We start from the raw sequence: 17,831 nt of genomic DNA, 5'->3' as shown, positions 1-17,831 counted from the left end.
GGCGATAAACAAACAAGAGAGAAAAGCCAATCAGCTGATCATTGATCAGTTTCGTGATTGAAGTAGAAACAGGAGAGGAGAGAATGAGAGAAGAAGAGGCAGCTGTGCAGCTTCAGCTTTGTGTCTTTTTCATTGTAGCTGAAGTCCGGGACAAACTGTGTTCCTTTTCACCTCAGTACGAAACGCGTAATATTTTCTCTGAATACGAGACGATTCTGTTTTTTACTGGACGGTTGGCAACTCTAATAATTAACCGTATGAACAAAATAAAGTTCAACATCAGTAACATAGCACCCACCCAGCTGTATAGAAACTCCGTCATGCTAGCTAGCACGCAGTACGAAAATGTCAGCATACCGAAAATAAACTCCACCTAAACTTGGTTTATATCTGACTCCGATAGACTGCAGGTCATAACTTCTTACCTGAAGTTCAGTTCACCTGACACGCGGACCGGCGGCCGCTTCGGGTCTCTCCTCTTGCCTCCCTTTTCCTTCATCCACCTGCTGGCTTCCACCACTTGCTAATGTTATTGAATCTGTGGAAGCTCCGCGATATCCACCACACGGTAACGAGTAACGAGCCTATCTAAATCCCAGTAACGAGTAACGCGTTCCTGGTTTTGGCATAATAACTAGTTACCGTGCTCGTTACCACAATAATAACGTAGTTACTGTAACGCGTTACTTAATAACGCGTTAGTCCCAACACTGCTCAGAACTCACAGGCTTAAATATAATGTTTAAAATAACTGTGGTTGTGAAAGCCACTTCTGGTAAAGCAGAGTGTGTAGGATGAATGTCATCCCGTGAGATCATAGAGCATTTTTAGAAATGTTGCATTAAAAACAAAAGCAAACTGACATTATTACGGGAAATCCTTCTCATTTGTCCAAATCTGGTTTTGATCTGTTTGCAAAGGTTTCTTTCAATAAATCTTTTTTCTTTTTTTTTTAAATCAGTTTAGCTTCAGTCCTCACGTTATGTTTCCACAAGAATCCAACCTTGATGCTGTTGATGTTTTAGTCACATGTTACTTTTTGAAGACACACAAGGTGTTTTTTCAAACTTGCTTCACTACAGCCGTCTTTCACGGCTAATAAAGAGACTTCGTTTAGATTACAAAACAGGATGCTGACAGAAAACCCATACGGTAGCCACTCGAAAATACAGATGATCTCATTTTGGTTTCAGACTTCTTCTGAAAGCCAAATCCATCAGGTTTTTTTCTCAGAATGGGTTGAACATACCTCCTTTATATTAATGTGTCAAAGTTTGATCAGTGACTCTTCTGGAGTGGATTCATCAACAACCAACAACAGAGCTTTACTAAAGGTAAATAATATTTATTATTTTGCTGCTGTAACGTTGTCAATAATAAACTCAACTAATTTGTTAAGGTTAAGTATATAAGCTAGACTGTTTTCTTTAAGAAAGAGCACCGCTTTTGTGAAGATGGAGAGTTTTAACATAATTCCAATGTAATTCTCATTAAAAAGAGAAAACAAACACATTTAAATAGATTAAATACAAGAGAATGACTAAATTAACTACACTGATCAAAGCAAATGACCCACCAATTGTTACATTTAGCGACATGAGTGGTAGACTCAGTGGTCAGGTTGGTGAAATAAGCCTTCTTGTGTATAACTGTGACTTTTAAGGACCAATGTATTGTAATAATGTAAAATTTGGTGAAATGAGCAAATTCCTTTTTTTTCATATAAAAACATCTATTTACTACATATGGAATTTAAAACCCTCTGAGTCAAAGAGTTCGATGTTTTCACAAATGAAACATATGTGACCAGCAGTATTGAATTTATACAGTGGCTTGCAAAAGTATTCAGCCCCCTTGAACTTTTCCACATTTTGTCACATTACAGCCACAAACATGAATCAATTTTATTGGAATTCCACGTGAAAGACCAATACAAAGTGGTGCACACGTGAGAAGTGGAACGAAAATCAAACATGATTCCAAACATTTTTTACAAATAAATAACTGAAAAGTGGGGTGTGCATTGACTCAATGTTTTACTTCGTATATGTTCATAATAATAACAACAACAACAACAACAACAACAACAACAATAATAATAATAATAATAATAATAATAATAATCCTCTTTTTAGAAACATGAGCCATGAACCTGTTAAAACCAGACATAAAACTATCTAAACTACCTCTTTATATGAATTATCAGTCTGCAAAACAACAGCTGTGCATCAACAGGTGTTTATGCATAAGTAGTGTAACATATGATATAAATGTAGACCACAGTTAGCCTGTGTATATAGGTCCAACACAACTTGAGCTTTTTGGTCAAATACTCAACTCAACATGCTCAACATAGTGACACCATTAAATGTGTTATAACAGTGTGTATACATGTCATAAAAAAAACAACACTACCTCCTTTAATGCCATGTAATCGTTTAAAAATCAGTCTTCCTTGATATAACATATAATCTGATTCATTATCTTCACTCTTTAAGTCTTCCTTTTACTTATCTCATTACTACTGAAGTCTAGAACTAATTCATTTTCAAAATCTGTAAATGAATTTGTCACTGTTCATGGTCTTCTATCATGAAAAAATCTATACCACAAAAGCTAACTACAAATTTTTTCTGTGCCGCTTTCATAGCCTTGATTACATCTGAGCTATCCCACATAGCAAAATAGGTATGGCCCACACAATGTGCTTACACATGGCACACATACTGCAAAGAATGATGGCTCTTTGGTGACCCAGATCTGGTTTGCCAGAGGTGGCCCATGCATGGACCAGCACAAGGCCAGTTGCAGACACACTGCTGGCCAAGAACAGTTTCAGCTCTGGCCCCAGATGTCAGCCTAATGTGTACCTTGATCAAGCCATATAATAAAAACATAATAGTGCAAAAGTAACATGCCGAAACTCTGTTCACACAGTGAATGGACTGGTTCTTATATGGCGCTTTCTACTCTCCCGGATTACTCAAAGTGCTCTATTCACAGGGGTGCACATAAGTGGTCCGCAGGTGTGCATGCGCTGTCAAAATAAAAGACGCGCACCAGATAAGAAGTTGCAACGCTGCGGCCATGTAAATAAGATTTTCTGGAGGAGGACAGACATTTGTTTAGAACTCTTAAAGATGTCAAAGAAGCAAGCTCCTTTAAGCAATTACTTTGGTGTTCCTCCATCTCCAAAGAAATGTCAGAAGGAGTCCAAACCGCAAAAGAAGCGCGTATTCTCGGAAAAGTGGTTACAGGAGGTGAGCTGGCTTCAAACAAATGATGAACGCACAGAGATGTGGTGCAGAATAAACGGCATATTCCGATAAGTAGGCGACCTGCTCTACCTCCTGAGCTACAACAGCCCAGTGGTAGACACGAGTAAACCCTCACTAGGTTTATTCATGAACCTTTCAAACCTGCATTTGATAGGTTTGCTACGTAATGATAATAGTATTGTATTACAACATGGCATTTGGGTTTTCTAACTAAAATAGGAAAATAGGAACATAAATAGTGCTATTATTGCCAGACCTAACCAACATCTGGTTGACATACACCCTGCCATGACACCAGTCGGTCAGAAGTGCCAGCTTGATGCCAGATCCAGGGAAGACCCATTTTCTATGAGCCTGGGCCACATAAACCAAACCACAATTGGGCCAGATGTGCCATGCCATCACATAAACAGTGCCATCTACCCCAGGCCTGGCCCATATATGGATGACATACCACTTATCATGCCAGAAGTCACCCAGCAGTGCCGGCTTGAGACCAGATCTGGGCCAGACCTTTCTGCTATGTGGGATCTGACCCTTCACTGCTAAATGCAGTCAGTGTTTAATTGAAGCAGTTAGTGTTTAAGATTTATTTACAACTAACTAGACATTAAGAACCAATTGAAAAAATGACTAAATATTCAATGCAATTAGTTGTAATAGAAACAAAAAATGAAAGATGAATTTTACATTATGCATTTATCTTTTTTTTTTTGTGATACCACTGCAGGTCCCAAGGCAGTGATGGAGATGACCACTAGATCTTTTCATCAATTCAACACAACCACTGCACCTGTTTACCAGTACGCTGAGTTGAGACATTCTCTCAACATTATGTCTGCCATTTTTCTCTCCCTGGCCTTTGTCCTCGGTGTGCTCGGGAATGGAGTTGTTATCTGGGTGGCTGGGTTCAAGATGAAGAAAACTGTTAATGCAGTTTGGTTTCTCAACCTTGCTGTGGCTGACTTCTTCTTTTGTGCATTTCTTCCCATTGCCGTGCCATATCTGTTACAGTCTCATTGGCCTTTTGGCCAAGTCATGTGCAAGCTAACCACCGCTTTACGCTCTCTTAACATATCTGTTAGTGTCTGGATTCTGGTGGTGATCAGTGTGGACAGGTGTGTGTCTGTGGTGTGGCCGGTCTGGGCTCACAACCACCGAAATGTACGTAAGGCATCCTATGTGAGTCTGTGTGTTTGGATGGTGAATCTGATATACAGCATTGGATTTTTTTTCTTTATAGAAACAAAGGAAATGAATGACACTAAAGCCAAAATCATCTGCTTCAACAAGTTTACTCTTCATGATGACTTTAAACCATCATCTTTCATTCAGCTGACATTAGTCAACCGCTTTCTCCTGGGATTTGCAGTCCCCTTCTCTGTCATCGTCTCCTGTTATGCCGTCATAATCCATCGTCTGAGAAGAAGCAGCACTCTGGCAAGGAAATCAAGTCACACTTTAAAGATCATCACTGCCATAATCATTACTTTCTTTCTGTGCTGGGCTCCCATTCGCATTATGGATCTAATTCTACTTGAGAAACACAGATCTACTACTACAAGTGGAACATTAGTGTATGTCCTGGCTATCGGGATCCCTCTCGCCCGCTGTTTGACTTATCTCAACAGCTGCCTGAATCCACTGCTGTATGTGTTCATGGGCCAGGATTTTAAGAATCAAGTCCACAAATCTATCCACAACATCTTGGAGACTGCCTTCCAGGAAGAAGTTCCTCCAAATGCAACCACTCAGAACAAAAAGAAGTCAGGGTCTGACACACAGTTGTAATGTGATTAAAGAGATAAATACATTGTACTGTACATAGTGACTTTAACTGTGTCTAACAAATAAACTTTTCTTTAAATACATGGATCCTCTCAAATTATAGAGTTAATCTCTTTTGATTTAATAACATGAATTTTAGGATTGTTGATCAAAAGCATTCTCTTTTTTTAAGTATATTATGTATTATTACTGTGATATTGTACAGCAAGTGAAATTTTGGGGGGCATCTGAAACACTTTGGAATGCTAAAATATTTTAGTGTAACTTTTTAACATTCTTAATCAAAAGACAAAATAATACGATGCCTATTACGCACAGTATTCTACATATGTACCTGAAACAAGTGACAAACATTTGGCAGGAGCAACTAAATATATCCATCTATACTACCTGTGATTGTCTCGGTCCCTGTGTCTTTTGCCCAAGTTTTGATTTTCACAATAATTTTTGTATTTGTGTTTATTTATTATGGGGTTTGTACTTTTATTTACAAATTGTGGAAATTGATTGTTTTCTTTCTGGTTGTCTCGGTTTTGTGTTTACGTTTTCTTAGTTTTACTTTTTTTTAGAACCTAGTTTTCTCTGTGTCCAAAGTTTGTTCATTAATTTTAAGTTTATCCTGTCTGTCCTGTTTTCACCTTCCTAATTTCAGAACTCTGTGTTGTCTCTGTGCTTCTTGTCTTGTGATTTCCTGTTTCATTTTGATAGTTTTTTGTGCCTTCTGGTATTCAGTTAAGCTCCCCCCATTATCCCCTTATTGTTGGCATATAACTGCGTTTTCTTTCCAGTGGTCTTCCTTGTCCTCCCCTTACTTCTTTATTGGGAACTTGCAGATTACTTCGCTGTTTCACGGAATGGACTTTGTGACCCTGAACTCTTTTATTCAGTCTATGTCAGCCTGCCTTTGAGTCTATCTGCGTCCCACCTGCGAAACATGAGAGTGGTGCTTCATTAGTTCTGATGGTGCTTCATTAGTAGTATCGTTTGTCACACATTAATAAACTATTTTATGCCATAGATGGATATAGATATATATGGATACAGTGCTACAGCTTACATCTTAATCACTTCATGAGTCAACTAAACAAAATCCTTTTCCTAATATGAATTTTTCAAGAGGAATTTGCGTGCCAGTGTTACGGCCCTAGCAGTGCCTCCTCCTGAAGTTACCTGTGTGGGCATGTCCTACCATCTCTCCTGCCTTAGGTGCCACCTTTTTCTTTTGTACAGCTGACTCACATCAGCAATTAAAGGTATTTAAGGGCAGAAAAAGGTGAGTGAGCTCTGGTACCAGAGTGCCATGTGAGGGGTTTTACCTAGTGAGCTGTGTGAGTGTTTGGTGGTTGCAGCTAGTGAGCTGAAGCTTGTGATTGTTTGCTCCTACTTGGCGGAGAGGACTGTGTTTGGTTACTAACCCTTTTCTGACTTACTTTTTAGTTTACTGACTGACGCTTGAGTTTTGTTTTGTTTCTTTAAATGGTGATAGTGGCTTATCCGTCTCTTTTAGTTGAGTTATTAATAGAAACTTTAATAAAACTCTTTAATTTAACCATTTTGCCTCTCTGTCTCCTTTTTCCGACCCGGACGCTTTTTGTTACTTTCCCTAATCGCCTGGACCCTTTTAGGGGAACGTAACAGCTGGTTCTACAACTCATTTGATGAGAAATCATTATTAAAATCACAGAAAACACATTACATATACCAGCAGAGGGAGCTGTTTTATATAAACGCTTCAGTGTTAAAGGGCAGCAGCCTAAAGAGGAAAACTGTAACAATCCTTCAGGTGGCTCTGTTTTATATTGTTATGAACTTGCACTTTCATGTGTTTATTCTGTGAAGGTAATGTATCTGTTTATGTTTATTCAGCTGTGCCAGGGCCCTGCTCCGATTGGTGCGTGGATACACCGCCCCGTCGTGACTGGTTCCAGCTGGAGGACCCGCCCATTAAAAGGAGGCTGGAGTGCCACGGCGGGAGTGGTCTTCGCGTTTCTCCTGACGACCCAGCAGTGTACCTGTGGCAGCTGCTGGCTGCAGTGCTGTTTGAAAGTTGTGGAAGTGGAGTGGGTAGGGGTGAGCTGCCGATTCTTTTGATCACCCATTTTCTCCTGTTTTGAATTAGTTAAGGAGGTCAGACTCTGTCTTTATTTTTGATTTTGTTTTGGTAAGGTCTGGGGTGCAGGATTTGTGTAGATTTTTTTTTGTTTATTATTTTGGCCTTGGCTTACCTGGGGGCGAGTACCTCACTCATGTTATTGACTGGCCCTAGACGGGTCGTAACAATATACAAAAGGTAGATACAGGAGATCTGAGTTCTGCTTCCTTTATTTCATTTTGTTATACAGATTTCCCTATTTATCCTTTATGCTCATGTACACATTCTTTTACCTTTTTCTCCACAATTTTCTCGTAACAAAAACCACAACATCAAATCACACTGTTAACCCACATGGTTACTTTGTTTTGTGTCTATAAATATACAAAATAACTGCATTATCTCACAGAGTCCTTAACAAAAACGTTTAGTATCGTTAACACTCTGATCAGTTTACTTTGAGTCCTTTTCTATATATCTTAAGATTCACATACAAAGGTTTTCAATCTTTAGAATTGCATTTGGATTAGATAACTCACACTAGTAACCTGTTTTAGGCAGTAAAGGTAGAGATGAGACAACTAAGTTGTGTTCTGTCTGCAGGCTCTTTCTCATCTGTTGTCAGGTCATCAGCCTACCATACCCAGCTTTAGTTCCCCCTTGTGGCAAAGCTGCACAATTACATTTCCATAAAGCCATCTAAATTCTTTTTAATACTAAAGTAAGTAAGACCTCTTCACCAATTAACTGGTAAAACAAATTATAATTATGACCATATTTGCATCACAAAACACAGGTATGCTTTTACTGCAATGTCAATGTGTTTGAGATCATTGTCATTGCAGCTCAATTTCAATCTGGAACTACTTCAGATTTCCTTTAAAGGGTTAAAGTTTTTTAGGTTTTTATTGTGACATAAATGTTTCTTTTTTCTTCAAAGCAAATATAAAGACAAACATGAGGAATGAATATGTATATGTTTTACTGTATGTTATTGTTTTACATGTCACTGCATATATGTGTGTGTGTGTGTGTGTGTGTGTGTGTGTGTGTGTGTGTGTGTGTGTCCTGGATTCCTGTCCTTGGTCCCCACCAGAGATTAACGCATTACTGCCCATTACAGTAGCGCATGCCGATTTCTTTTTTCAAGAACGAGTAAAGTAACAGATTACTATTGTAAAAAAGGTAATTAAATTACCGTTACTTTCCTGTAAGCACGCTGCGTTACTGCATTACTAAAACCGTGATTCTTTTGTGAGTGTCTCATGACAATGACGTAAGCGAGTGCGACGTTTATGGCAACAGCTGTGTGCAGATCAAGAATGGATAATATATTGAGTGCGGGAGAGAGTATGAGCATGCAGCGTTTAAAGCGTGGAAGTACTGACCTTACTTTGGGTTTGATTCCGTAAAAAGTGACAAAAACATTAGCGTCCGCTGTTCACTGCGTGGGAAGAAAACTTCTTTTTACAGAGAAAAAACCCTGTAACTTCCGAGCAAGCACCGAGTGCGCTACCACGGAATGGGAAATTCACATACAAACTCATGGATTCTTCCACTGACCGCTGCGGCACACCTGCACCAGGGCAAACCTACGCCTACCCCACTCCTGCTATACAGGTGAAAATAGAGCAACAGGACCGCTAGTCTTTGATTTTACTTATTTTCTGCTGTGTTTTACTTTCATCTGTTTGAAAGACTGAGTTTAAACACAAAAACCTATTTTATTTTATGTGCTGGAATGTGCAGAAAATAGGTTTAAATGTTAAACAAATTTCTTCCAGTCAGAGAATGTTGCATATAATTTAATGTTTACTTGATGCATAAAGTTAAAAGATTAAAACTAATAAAACAAATTTTAAAAAGAGACTTTTCCATTTGATTACATTTTATATGATGGATTATGCTGAAAAAGTAGAAATGGGCTGAAAGATCTATCGCTTTATCACCTATTCCGGTTGTAAATCAAGTTTTTAAAAAGTAACTAAGTAACTAATTACTTATGGAAATAAGTAATCAGTAAAGTAACGGGATTACTTTTGGGGGGAAGTAATCAGTAATTAGTTACTGATTACTTTTTTCAAGTAACTTGACCAACACTGCTCCCCACTTATCTGTAAGTGATCATGCACTTGTTCTTGGAGCAACTTCAGTGTTTGCCAGTAATGAGCAAAGCAAGGCTTTGTGTAAAAAAGAAAATGACACATTCAAAGCCGTTGTGCAAAAGTTTCAAAACAATCTAAAACCAAGCTTGACAGTGACACCTACTGGCCACTTTTGCTATTGTCACATCTTGATAATACTCTCCTGTGAAATAATGATCCATTGCATTGCTAGCAATGCAGAATTCTCAAGAATGATTTATTATTAGTATTATTATTAGTGGTAGTAGTAGTGTTCTTATTAAATATACCAGAGAATCAACAATTATGATTAATGAATGTTTTGGAGAAATACCCATAACACTTACAACTTCTAATAACTTTAATTGAACAAATCAGTCAGTGTGGTCCAGTTCTTGTCTTGTTCTGCTTTAAATAAATAATTCAAAGTAAAACTGTACCCCTTCCTCGCACATAACCTTTACATCTGCAATTATTCTCTCACTGGCAAGACTTAGGCAGTGCATGGTCTTCCTCTCAGCCACTCTGTTTTCAAAGACAAAGAAAAAGGAGCTGGACGTATCTATTCCTTTGAACACATTGGTTCTAGCTCTGGTGCATTCCCCTTTTGCTTCTTCCAGCAGGTGAACTCCCAGACTGTTGCGGAGCGTCAACAACTGCTGCCTTTTGTCATTGCAAGAGCCCCAACCCCTCCCCCCATAATTTATACTTCCAAGCCACTAATACTTTTTTCTAAATCAGCTCATACCCTCTTCAGCTCTGCAGACGACAGAGCCGAGTATTACTGACAAAATAACCTATTCTGTACCTTCCCCACATCCCACCAAGCCCAGAAGATACAAAGGCCTCCTTTTTCTGTTTCTTTACCTACCAGTCTCTGAACCCAGACAAAAAGAGAGATTTTACAAATGCCTCACTTTGAAAATGCAATGTGCAGACCTATGGACTCTTGATGATAGAACATAAAATCAAACAAAACCATATGATGGTCTGAAAAACCCGAGGGAGAAATTTCAGACTTTATTAGCATGAACAGAAAGATATATAAAAATGATCCAGCCTGGCTCCTGGGTTAAATGCAGAGAGGAATTTCCCCATGTGGATCAATAAATATACATATTATTATTATTATTGGTAGTATTATGATTATTATTAGTAGTAGTAGTAGTAGTAGTAGTATTACGTCAAACTTTTTCTGTGTGGGTACATAGACCTAAATGTGTCAATAAGGGCTCAGACATATTACCCAAGAGTCTTGCAGAAAGTGGGTGTGGCTCAAAACCCCCCATTTGATCCTGACTGGGATTCACAGTACTATTTTTGCCCCCCAGCACCAAAAGTTTATCTGAATCAACAAAGTCTAACTTAGTATTAATCCGACTGAATAAGGCTGCTCTCACCCCACCTATATTAGCAGCAAAACAGAGAAACATTTTCTTATTTTTCATATTTTCAGGAAATAATTTTGTCCTCACAGTTGGTCTCTAACCCTGACACGTCTAACTCTGACAGCTCCTCTTCCTCACAGCCTGTCATCCCTCACCTCCTCCCTTTAGTCCTACTCCCCTGTCTGACCCCTCCTCTCTTTCATTGATGACCTTTTTCCATAAAGGACACTTAGAGGGCACCTGTTGCTCTATCAACTTTTCACTATGATAAGATAAGATAAGATAAGATAAGATAAGATAAGATAAAACGTTATTAATGCCTCGGGTGGGTTCCTCTGGGAAATTCGGTTTCCAAAAGCACAGCACCGACAGAAGTTACAGAACGTGAGCAGAATATTATATATATACACATATATAAATACAGAGACATATATAAATAAAGTATACGAAAGGGATAAATAAATAGGAATAAGAATACAAGGAATTGCACATTTCAAGTATGCCCTCCTGGCTGAGAAAATTCATGAGACTGCATCTGTTCTTTTACCCTCTCAGCTGTGGCGTGTCCAGCGGGGGTGGCCTGGGGGGCACAGGCCACCCTCCCAACCAGACTGGCCACCCCAGGTGCCACCCAAGCTAAAACAATAAAATTCAATGAAATATCAAATGTACGATTATGTTTTCACAGTGAAGCTCAGATATCCGAGTGTAAGTGAATGCAGCATCGGCTATGAGCATCATGTTAGCAAAGGTAGGAGAGCCAAGCACGAAAGAGGCACCGCAGAAAACAGTTTTTCGGCGAAAGATTAACAGTTTAACATAGCTGGACGGGCCATCGAGCATACCGGGCATTTGCCCTGTGGGCTGATGACTTATTTATTTATTTTGTAACGGCATGAACAATGAGAGGTGGTGGATTGGCCAGATGCTGGCCAATGTGTAAAAACTCAGTTGTTTGGCGGTGGCCAGCAGGTGGATGAGGAAGGGAGGCAGGAGGAGGAGAGACCGAGGCAGCCGCCAGTCCGAGTGTCAGGTGAACTGAACTTCGGGTAAGAAGTTATGACCTGCAGTCTATCTGGGTCAGATATAAACCAAGTTTAGGTGGAGTTTATTTTCGTTGTGCTGACTTTTTACAGTCAGTTACAATAACTCGTACTGTGTACTAGCTAGCATGAGGAGTTTATATACACCTGGGTGGGTGCTGGGATGTTACTGATAGTGAACTTTATTTTATTCATAAGGTTAATTAATAGAGTTTCCAATGGCTCCTTAAAAAATGGACTGGTCCCTCATTCAGAGAAAATATTACCCGTTTCGTATTGAGCAGTTTGTCCCGTACTAGAATGAAAAAAAGACACAAAGCTGGAGTTATTCTGTGTCTTTGCTGCACAGCTGCCTCTTCTTCTCTCATTCTCTCCCCTCCCTCTCCTGTTGCTACTTCAATCATGAAACTGATCAATGATCAGCTGATTGGCTTTTCTCTTGTTTGTTTATCGCCCACTTTGCGCCAGAAAGAGGAAACCAGCAGATGTCGCGCTAAACAACAGCAGCACGTTTAAGCTTGATCAGCTGTTGTTAGAATTTATTTAATATTAATTTCTAGTATCAGCTGAGGTTTGCTGGAGCCACAGCTGTAAAGCTGCTGGTCATGATGTCGGTTTGGATATGTGGTGAAACCAGGAGATGTCCTTACTGAATCATCAGAGCTGAACAGGTGATGGAGAAACAGGTTTTACTTTTAGGTGACATGAATGAGTTGAAGGGAAGTTATGAACTGTTTCTGAGAGACAAATAACACCAGGATCCTTTTCTATGTAGCTGACAGCTGGTAACTGTGCAGGGGCGGGTCTAGCAAAGTTTTGCCAGGTAGGGCCAGGTAGGGTATTAACAGGAAAGGGGGCAAAAGAAATACTTTTCTTACTTATTCTCATTTAAAATATCTAGCTTTTATTAAATAATTATCTGAATCTTGCGAACAAAGTTTTTATCTGATGTAAAATTTATAGAAATCATACATATACCAAAAGGACAGTGTACATCACTGTCACAACAGCGTTTGTTTTCATTCAAAGGCTTTATGGCTTTAATACCTGGTGGGCCAGTCTGTAGTCAAAATGCCCAATTTTTTGTCCCAGTCCAGCCCTGCAGGTTAATACTGGCAGTGTCACCATGCCAGCTGACTGTATTTCATCATCAGCCAGTGTTGTTCTTTATACATCAGTATTACCAAAGTTTATCATAAGGCAGCATAGAAAGTATTTACTTGCTTTCAGGTTTTATTCAAATGTTAGTCTTTTCATTTGTTTCCCCACTTTTTTCCTGTTTCAAAATCAAACACCAGTTTGTGAGAAGATTATCTTCTTTTTTTAATAGGCAGATAAAATTTTACATTGGCTAATTTGCCAATTGTATGTTAAAAATGTTTGTATTTTAATATTCAAAATGTTTTTGCCCAAAACATATGTGCCCTATATGTCAGTAAAATGCTATGCAAATATTGCTGTCCTTCAATGCTGAGTAAACACTGACAAAGCACTGATTGTATCTCTTGTACTTCATCAACGCAGTATCTAAAAACTTTGCACCGTAGTGGTTAAAACCTCATTCTAATAAGAGTCAAAAGCAAATTCAGTTATTAGGTTTACAGGGTTATTGAATTATGGTTAACGGTTGGTAGAATCTTTTTTAACATTATCTGCCAATTACATCTGCCACCCTTCTCCAAATCTGTGCCCCTACCTGGCCCCCCCAACAAAAATTTTCTAGACACGCCACTGCCTCTCAGCTCTCTTCCTAGAATAAACCATTTCATCAGTACTCCTCCTCTCTTGCCTTTTCCGCCTCCTCCTCTCCACCTTTTTCCCTTCTTTCCCTCCTGTTGTCTCCACTCCCTCCTATCTGAGAATCCTCCTTAACTTCCTGTCCCTCCTCATTCCTCCTCTCAGCTTCTACAGCCTGATTTTCATCACGTTCTTCCTCTCCCCTCTTAGAAAAACCATAGTGGGGGTTGTCTTAAAGGACAATCCAATCTATTATTGCCATCAATAAATTATTTTTGCTTAACTGCTTCCCAACTCATAAGCCTACACCTCCCATCATAATCCAAACATGAGTGCACAAAACACTTACAGAGCGTTACAGTTACAGAGCGACTTGTTTGTCTGTTGACTGACTAAAAATATGATCATATTTATCATTTACACTGCAGAAGACAAATTATATTAATTTACCCCTAACCAGCAGATGAGGTTTTGCTTTAAAAATATAAAGATATATAATATAAAGATATATAAGTCAGATATATAAGATATATAAGTCAGCATCGGCGATGACCCTAAACCCTAACCATAACCTTTATCTTTTGGAGAAAATGTCATTTTGATGCATGTTAGTAGGAATCGTTACATTCTCTGCTGACAACGCAACAATTGAGAAAAAGCAAAACTCCGTGTAGGGTTAGATTCCTCAACAATGATGGCTCAGAACTCACAGGCTTAAATGTAATGTTTAAAGTAACTGTGGTTGTGAAAGCCACTTCTGGTAAAGCAGAGTGTGTAGGATGAACGTCATCCTGTGAGATCATAGAGTATTTTTAGAAATGTTGCATTAAAAACAAAAGCAAACTGACATTATTACGGAAATCCTTCTCATTTGTCCAAATCTGGTTTTGATCTGTTTGCAAAGGTTTCTTTCAATAAATCTTTTAAAACAAATCAGTTTAGCTTCAGTCCTCACGTTATGTTTCCACAAGAATCCAACCTTGATGCTGTTGATGTTTTAGTCACATGTTACTTTTTGAAGACACACAAGGTGTTTTTCAAACTTGTTTCACTACAGCCGTCTTTCACGGCTAATAAAGAGACTTCATTTAGATTACAAAACAGGATGCTGACAGAAAACCCATACGGTAGCCACTCGAAAATACAGATGATCTCATTTTGGTTTCAGACTTTTTCTGAAAGCCAAATTCAGCAGGTTTTTTTTTCTCAGAATGGGTTCAAGATGAAGAAAGCTGTTAACACAGTTTGGTTCCTCAACCTTGCTGTGGCTGACTTCCTCTTCACTGCATTTCTTCCCTGAGTGTGACATACATAGCTTCAGGATTCCTCTGGCCTTCTGGCAACTTCATGTGCAAGCTGTACACCACCATCAGCTTTCTGAACATGTTTACCATTATCTACATTCTGGTGGTGATCAGTGTGGACAGATGTGTGTCTGTGGTGTGGCTCAGAACCACCGAAATGTACGCAAAGCATCCTATGTAAGTCTGTGTGTTTGGGTGGTGGCTTTGATTTTCAGTGCTCCATATTTCATCTTCAGGGACACTGAACAAGACTCTAACAAAATCATCTGCTTCGACAACCATGCTCTTTCTGATGACAAGCCATAAACAAGCCATGTTCTCCAATAGCCACACAGCAGCTTCTTCCTGTATTTGGAGGCCCTAGCAAAATGCAAAACTACAGAACAAACAGCCAGAAATGATAAGGGAAAATGCCAGGGGCCTCAACATGTAAATCCATTCCTGTTTTAGGATTTATCCCATTATTGCACATTACAGTCCACCTGCTGTTAATTTCAGAAATACCAAAGCAGCTGAAACTAATTAACCCCTTCTGCTACTTGAATGAGCAGAAATGACCAGATCAACAACCCAGAAGTTTAATTGACTTGATGCTGTAATCAAATTAATAAGTGTTCCTTTAACTTTTTGAACAATGTATATATGATAACTTTGATTTTATTATTTTGATGTAGCAGTTACTTTGTGCAATTTTTTTTTAGTTTTAACTTCTCTTCTTTGTCTAAACAAACACATGAATAAGCTCTTTCTGTCAGTTTTATTCGGCCTCGGTGGCTTCAGTACATGATGATAATGACAGTTATGACTTTTCTTGCTAACCATGATTTATATTATGAGACCATTTGTGCACAAAACAAAGATTTTTTTTTGTAATGTACATTTATAAATACAGTCTCACACTCCATGTGTATCAATTCATTCCATCTGTAAGACATCTAACATGGGTGATAATTTATCATTAATAAATCACCAAAAACAGGACACAAAAATTATTAATATAGTTTTTATCAGAGTATGGAAATGATTATATACTAAATAATTCACAGATAAAAGACAGCAGTCCTGAAAACACAACAGCTGCAGACAACTGAGTTACAACTTCTAATAACTTTAATTGAACAAATCAGTCAGCGTGGTCCAGTTCTTGTCTAATGTGTCTACTACACAGGAAGTGTAGTCGACGCTCCGGACAGTCTGTTACTCAATCCAGCAGACTCGCCTTTAGTCCTGTTCGAGATCCTTTCAGACCTTCCCAGTTTCTCACTCTTCTCTGTGCTTATGCTTGCTATACCTCTCAGTGCTATGCATTACTCCTAACGTGCAGATGTTCCCTTCCCCATAGGCCTGAACTGCCGAGCTTTCTTTCTTTCTTCAGCGCCTGCTCTAATCCCTTTCACAGCTGAGGTTCCGTTCCATCGAGACGGGCTATCGAGTCTAACCGCCAAACACCTCTAATTTCTGTTAATCAATAAACCATGTTCATTCTTTCTAATCTCTCCTTATTGAAATGCTGGTTTTCCATTTAGCTAACTATTACCTTCAGGTGTTGTTAGGCTGTGACTAAGTTATTGTCATTAAACAGTGCAACTATGGACATTTCATCTACGTCCAGCTATTCTGTGATTGATGAAGGGCTGATCAAGTCATTAGTGTGGAGGGAAAAGAGAAACTGACTCAGGCAGTTCTCTGGTATTGGAGATGGCATGCCATAACATCCTGGGTCTTTCACTTTGGACAGGAGGAAACTGCTAAGGCTTTAGCTTTGGTCTGACAGAGGAAACTGTCCATCCATGCATTCATTTTCTTCATCCACTTATCCATTCATTTTCCGGGTTGCCTCTCATGCTATCCCAGCTGACACAGGCAAGAGGCACAGTACACCTTAGCCATTCTGTGTGTAGTGCTAACACAAAGAGACAGGCAACCATTCACACTCGCATTCACTCCTGTTGGCAATCTAAAATAAAACTTAGAAGTAAAGCTAAATCCACATAGAAAGGTCAGATGGTGGATTTGAACCCAAGACCGTCTTGATGTGAGGAAACAGTAATAAATGCTATGACATTCAAGTTGAATTAAGATTAAAAATAAGGTTAAAACTAACCCAGCAGGTGTAAGTTACATGTTTATCATCTAGTCTTTACATTGCAGTAGGCAGACAAACTTCTTTAAATTTACTAATGATTTAGTAAAATCTAAATCTAAACTGATGTGAATTTAGTTCAAGGACATCAAAATAAAGCTCACAAGTAAGCTTTAGATAGCAGAGAAATATTTTTGGTCAGTTTAAATCTGATGTGGATGCTCTTCATAGCAGAAACATCAGGAACAGATGGAACAAGCTAAATAATATGTTCGACTCTATGTTATTATGTCTTATTGCTTGTGGTTTCCTCAAATTGATTTAGTAACTTTACACTGGTCAAAAACCAAAGCGAGACAGCTGTTGAAGTTATACGAGCAAGATTGCAAAACAGGATGTTAGCAGCCCCACACTGTTCCCCTGTCTTTTGCTTGCAGTGAAATTCTGCTTTTTTAGTGTTTCTTTTGTAAGGACGATGACTTTGTAACATATTTCAAATTAAAGCTGTCAGAATTACAACTTCTCTTAATTCTTTGGCGTTAAACTGAGTTCTGTTGTTATGTCTGTGTCTAAATGCAAAAAAAGAAAGAAAAATAAAAGAAATATCAAACATAAATAAATAAATACTCTAAAGCATTTTATTTGATAATAAGTTCTTTTTTATAGGAATACATACAAATTGTGTTTCATTTCCATAGTTGTTTCAAACTGCTGTGAAATTACAGCAACATGTTGTTAAGGCACAAAAATAGAAAATATCCATATCCTCGAGGCTTTTCCAGTTAGATGACTACAGTAACTTCACCAGTCACTGTGTTGGCAACAAGTGCGTCCTAGCCTTGCCAATTCCTTTGTAGTTACCCACTAAACACTGGATGTTGGATAGATATGCAGGCCATGTCTATATTTGGTCCGTCAGTCCATGACCAATTCTGTACGTCTATACATCATCTGAACTTGGTCCACAATCTGTACATCAATATGACATTCAACAT

The 17,831-nt window shown here is 38.7% G+C and overlaps 1 protein-coding gene across 1 annotated transcript; it reads left to right on the top strand.

The window, feature by feature from the left end:
• Positions 1-1,252: 1,252 nt before the first annotated feature.
• LOC120442832 (C5a anaphylatoxin chemotactic receptor 1-like) lies at positions 1,253-6,116 on the top strand. Its single transcript, XM_039620142.1, has 2 exons — positions 1,253-1,334; positions 4,009-6,116. Exon 2 carries the CDS (start codon positions 4,023-4,025, stop codon positions 5,067-5,069), a length of 1,047 nt encoding a protein of 348 aa, XP_039476076.1. The 5' UTR covers positions 1,253-1,334; positions 4,009-4,022; the 3' UTR covers positions 5,070-6,116.
• Positions 6,117-17,831: the final 11,715 nt, after the last annotated feature.

Source organism: Oreochromis aureus, linkage group 11 (genome assembly GCF_013358895.1).
Source record: "Oreochromis aureus strain Israel breed Guangdong linkage group 11, ZZ_aureus, whole genome shotgun sequence".
Taxonomy (NCBI): Eukaryota; Metazoa; Chordata; class Actinopteri; order Cichliformes; family Cichlidae; genus Oreochromis; species Oreochromis aureus.
The sequence above is the reverse complement of the archived record's forward strand: the minus strand, read 5'-3'. Positions and strand labels throughout refer to the sequence as shown.

Bases quoted from the DNA above. Each gene is read 5' to 3' on its own strand.
- LOC120442832 (XM_039620142.1), top strand. From the start codon at position 4,023: ATGGAGATGACCACTAGATCTTTTCATCAATTCAACACAACCACTGCA.